Source organism: Lolium rigidum, chromosome 3 (genome assembly GCF_022539505.1).
Source record: "Lolium rigidum isolate FL_2022 chromosome 3, APGP_CSIRO_Lrig_0.1, whole genome shotgun sequence".
NCBI lineage: Eukaryota > Viridiplantae > Streptophyta > Magnoliopsida > Poales > Poaceae > Lolium > Lolium rigidum.
In genome coordinates, this window is record NC_061510.1 from 259,112,181 (window position 1) to 259,117,159 (window position 4,979).

At 49.8% G+C, this 4,979-nt stretch overlaps 1 protein-coding gene across 1 annotated transcript; it reads left to right on the forward strand.

Annotated features, from left to right (window-relative positions):
- Positions 1-873: 873 nt before the first annotated feature.
- On the forward strand, positions 874-3,206 carry LOC124696421 (F-box/LRR-repeat protein 4-like). Its single transcript, XM_047229154.1, has 2 exons — positions 874-1,050; positions 1,495-3,206. Exons 1-2 carry the CDS (start codon positions 874-876, stop codon positions 3,082-3,084), a joined length of 1,767 nt encoding a protein of 588 aa, XP_047085110.1. The 3' UTR covers positions 3,085-3,206.
- The last annotated feature ends 1,773 nt before the right edge of the window (positions 3,207-4,979 follow it).

Genomic DNA, 4,979 nt, shown 5'->3' on the forward strand with positions numbered 1-4,979 from the left:
CGCTAGTGCGGTAGGATCATTGGCCTAGAGGGGGCGATTTGACTTTATGTTAGGGCATCTGCACCGGATGTCTAGTGCGACGCCCGTGGTTTGAGGGTGCTTGTCTTTGAGAGCATTTGAGCACGTATCATGTGGATGATGAGTTGGCTCACAATGTTGGCCATCAATGTGTCAGAGCGTCACATTTGGTGCATGGTCTCTTGAAGTGCGACCATCTTCATCTTTGCAAAAGGGTGATCCATAGCAGTTATGACTTCTTGTTTCCAGCAATGGTGGGAATCGGTTAGCTTGTCTTAGCGAATCATTGTTGGTTGTGTTTTTGTGGTTGGCTACTTCTTGTCGCATTTGCCGTGTCTTCGGCAAGTATGAGCGTGACATTGTGATGTTGGTGTTCGATTGGGTTTGTCCTCGTTTGTATTGCCTTTTTATTCCTAATTAACGAAAATGGCAAACCGTTTGACTTTGTTTCAGTTTTAATTTTTTTTCATCTCCGATAATTTCTACAGCAGCATTAGGCTGATTTTGTAGTTCATGTGAATCCAAGGGAATTGCGGTCTCACCCTGCAAAATGGACTTGAGAGCCGCGAATCTCTGTGATTTCTCTCCATGGGAGTAAAAGAAAGAGATAAGTCCAATTTACCCCCCTAAACTTGTCTCAAAGCTTAGCTTACAACCCTGAACTTTACTTTGGTTCAAGTTTCAACCCTGAATTCTAAAAACGGTTCAGAATCACCTCTTGCATTGTCTTAAGCCGGGTTTTCTTGTCACGTAATGTATTGTATTAGTAAATAGTGCGTACATGTATTCTATGTCTATAACTCTTCATCTTCAAATGTATGCTTCATCTTCAACTCTTCACCCGCCGGAATAAAAATGTCTCCCCCGCGGCTCGGCTGCGGCTGCGTGGTGGTTGCCCCATGTCGGCGGAAGGCTAGGCACGACATGTCATGTGTAGAGAGCGAGACGCGGGTGTTATTGTCCGATGGAGGCACCCTCTATGGTCGCCATGGCCTCGTTCCAGGGAGGAAGATGATCATGATGAGGCATGAGGTGATCATGTGATATGGTGAGAGAGGAAGTACATATATGTACCGTGTATGTTGATAAGTTGGCACAATATATAGGGAGAAAAACCGGCTCAAAACTTGTCAAAAAGGGTAGAAGGTTCAATTCCGAACGGTTTATAGAATTCATGGTTGAAGATTAAACCAAAGTAAAGTGAAGGGTTGTAATCTGAACTTTGAGATGAGTTTAGAAGGTAAATTGAACTTCTCTCTAAAATAAAAGAAAAGAGATGCATTTTGCAAGATAGCCAAAGCTTGGCTGCCACAGCCGACGTTGACACACCCTCTTTTGTCAATGTCAGCATCTCCCCACCTAATCTCGCGGGAGACCGCACAAGCTAAAGCTTACCCCTCCCCCACCTCCACCTTTCCCCCAATCCAATTCCCACCTGAGCAGCAGCCCGATTCCCCTGAACAACCCGATGATTAGCTGACGACTCCTCGCGCTCTACCCACCCCGGCCACGGAGCCTACGAGCCCCCGCCGCGGCGGCGGAGGCCGCCGCGCCGGCACCGGTGGCGGGGGATGCGGCGGCGGCGGCGGCGTGGACGACGCCGCGCTCTGCGACGACCTGCTGCAGGAGGTGTTCGGCCTGCTCCCGCCCGCCGCCGCGCCGGCCGTGTCCCTCGTCTCCCGCCGCTGGCTCGCGCTCCTACGGGCGTCCACCTCCCGCCTGACGCTCCGCCTGCCGCCGGCCTCCAACACCGGAGCCTCGCCCTCCGCTGCCCTCGCCGACCTGCTCTCGCGGTACCCCTACCTATCCGCCCTGGCCGTGGTCTCCGCCGCCGCCCACGACGCCGACCTGGTCCTGCTCGCGGTCGCCGCCTCGCCCTCGGCCACCCGGCTCACCGCGCTGCGCTTCTCGCTCGGCTCGCCCGTCTCGCCCGCCACGCTCAGCGCCGTCTCCCTCACCTTCTCCGGCCTCACCTCGCTCCACCTCACCGCCCTCAGCCCGCTCTCCTTCCGCTGGCTCGCCTGCCTGCCATGCCTCAAGTCCTTCGCCCTCGTCAACTCCGCCTCTCCCGCCGTTGACTCAACCGTCTCCACCACCTCCTCCTCCTCCGACGCCTACGCCGAGGCCGAAGCCGTGGCGCCGTTGCCTCTCGAGAGGCTCTCTCTCTGCGGAATCCGCTCCGGCCACCGCGGTCTCGGGTGGCTGTGGCAGCGCTGCGGGAGCCTCCGGTGGCTGCAGTTGCGCGCCTGCGACAGCATCGGGGACGGGCCCGCGTCCACCGCCTTCCCGGAATGCCTCCACGGCCTGCTCGAGCTTGAGCTCCGCGCCTGCCGCTCCGTCGCGGACCGCGTGCTCCTCCTGGCCGCAGACCGCTGCCATGCGCTAACTTCCCTCCTGGTGTACGACGGCGGCAGCAGGGAGGCCCTCCTCCACTTCATGCATCAGCGTGCCGCCGCTCTGCACACCCTCGACCTCCGCCTACCTCTCGACCTGCACAACGACCACCTCCTTGCGATTGGTGCAGATCACAACGGTCACCACAGCCAGGCCACTCTCGCAGTCCTTCGCCTCCAAAGCTGCGTCCTCATCACCGGGGACGGTCTCCGCTCTCTCGCGCACACGGCCATTGGGGCAGGTATCCAAGAGGTCGCCCTAGTGAGCTGCGACGTACTTGAACGGGAGCCTGGGCTGCTCACCTTCCTCAGCCAGAGCATGCGGCAGCTCCGCCGTCTTGATCTGTCTTACAACGAGACGCTCAAGGACAAGGAGATTGGTGCCATGCTATCCTCTTGCCGGAATCTAATTGACATCAGGTTTAGAGGTTGCCGCTGCCTTACTGGGGAATCACTAGTCTCGTTGCTCAGGCACTGTGGGCGGTCAGTGGAGGTCCTGGACATCTCCCGCTGCCCTGGCATCAAAGGACCCAGTGTCGAATTCTTTGCCCTGCGAGCCACCCGTTTGAATCATTTGATCATCGAGGAGAGCTCGGCGTCGGAGGAATTGAAGGCAATTGCGCAGACCAAAGGCATCAAGCTTGGCCCATTGCCTTGTGAAGGATCATTCTGATGTAAGGTAGCCTTATTCAGAATGAAACTCATCGATGCTGGAACTTAAGGAATCGCTCACTGAATGTTGAATAAGGGGTTAGTGCTTACTTATCTGTGTATAAAACTATGATGGAAATGTGTGTATGTCTTGTTAACTGTAAACTTGTAATTATAAGGCCCCTCTTGCTGCCTGACTTGTAAATTGAGCAGCAAGAATTGTGCTATTGTATATGTGTAAAGAAATAAAGCTGAAACTATTGCATGGAATTCAAGTTTCCATTTTTTTTTATCAATGGTGTATATGTTATGCAAGTCCATTTTTTTGGTGAGAAAATCCGGTCTGTGAGATGTGTGAAGTGGTGAAAACAGATCAAATGCTGAGCATGTTCTCAAACTACTACATTCAAGCTCGTATTATTCAGAATATTGATTCAAATGTGAACTTTGCTTAAGCACGAGTCTCAATACAGATGGGAACAACACTCGGTGTAGATTCATGTCAGTAGTTCTGCATTTAATTTAGTTTTATAATCCTATATGTAAAAGTTTTATAGGAAACTTACTTAAGTGCTGATGTGGACCAAGTAATGAGAGAGAGAACAGAAATAGCCCATGTATGCTGATGCTATCCACGCCAACATGGAATTGGACATTATGTTGATGTTTTAAGTTGTTGTAACTGAATAATTGGCGTTGGTAAAAAATTGCAAAGGAAGTTCCTACTTTTCTGATGTCAATACCTGTTCTAATTTCTGTCTGTCTTAGTTTCTAGGTGTAGATGTTGATTCATGACAGAGCCTTCTGCGGACTATTTATGCCTCAAGTTTTAGTGGTAAGTGAATTTTTGGTGTAGCAATCTGCAAAGGAAATGTATTTATTTTCTGATCTCAGTATGCATGGCATATGTGTCCATGTTTATTAGACTTAGAGGGAAGACAATTACAGAGTAGACCCACTGTACTGATTCAGGGGATTTGTATGTTACATGTTGCATATATTGATGAGTAAATGTTCTTGGAATGCAGCATCGTAAGTCATCTTTGCAAGCTAGCAGCCTGTTTTATTGTTGATTAGCTTATTTCTTAGAAGAAAACATCCTGAATCATCTGAACATCCCATCTGCCTGTTTCACTCAATGCGAGATCAGCATATCTTGGCTAACTGAGGTAAGTCAGATTTCTTGCTATGAGCTTAACCTCTTTTGCTCTACAAGATGGTAACCTTTTCAGTAAAAGAACCGCCGAAGAAGCATCCGTTCAGCAATGCTCAGGTAGCTTTACATTCGGTTCTGCATTAACGGGATGAAATGATTACAGCTTTATAATTAATGGTATATACAACTGGCATATTTTTTTACTTCTTACAGATTTTCACGTAAAACTTGGCATTATTAAAAAAAATGCTTACTGGTGTTTTCTGAAATTAGCTTAACGGAAACTAGTGAAAGGGAAACACTTTACGCATGTAACTAACATCCTGTTTAATGTGCCCAATGGGTGGTGATCGCTAGTTGGTTCCAGACACTTTCACAACTTCCATCCTGAGCGCCTGGCTGCTTCCTTTCTGGACTTAACTTTCATCCACCTACTGCTATATGTCCCTTTCCGAATTGTTTGCATGGGTTCATGCTTGCTGGTGGAGGCTCACAATCTACATACTTACCTTTGCAGTTTCAAGTGATCTTGACAGCCCTTTCATCTCATTGAGATGGAAATATGGGAAGCAACTTGCACCAACGGAAGCAGAGGGACCTGGATGTGCCCTCCTAAGGATCCACACCTTCCCAATCACAAAAGTTGGAATGTTTCTCCAGCTCAAGGGCTCATGGAGGGTATGTACCTTGGGTACTATGTTCTTGACATCTTCAAGTTTCAGTCTTTTGAAGATGAGTGCTCCTGAAGATCATCAGGTGAG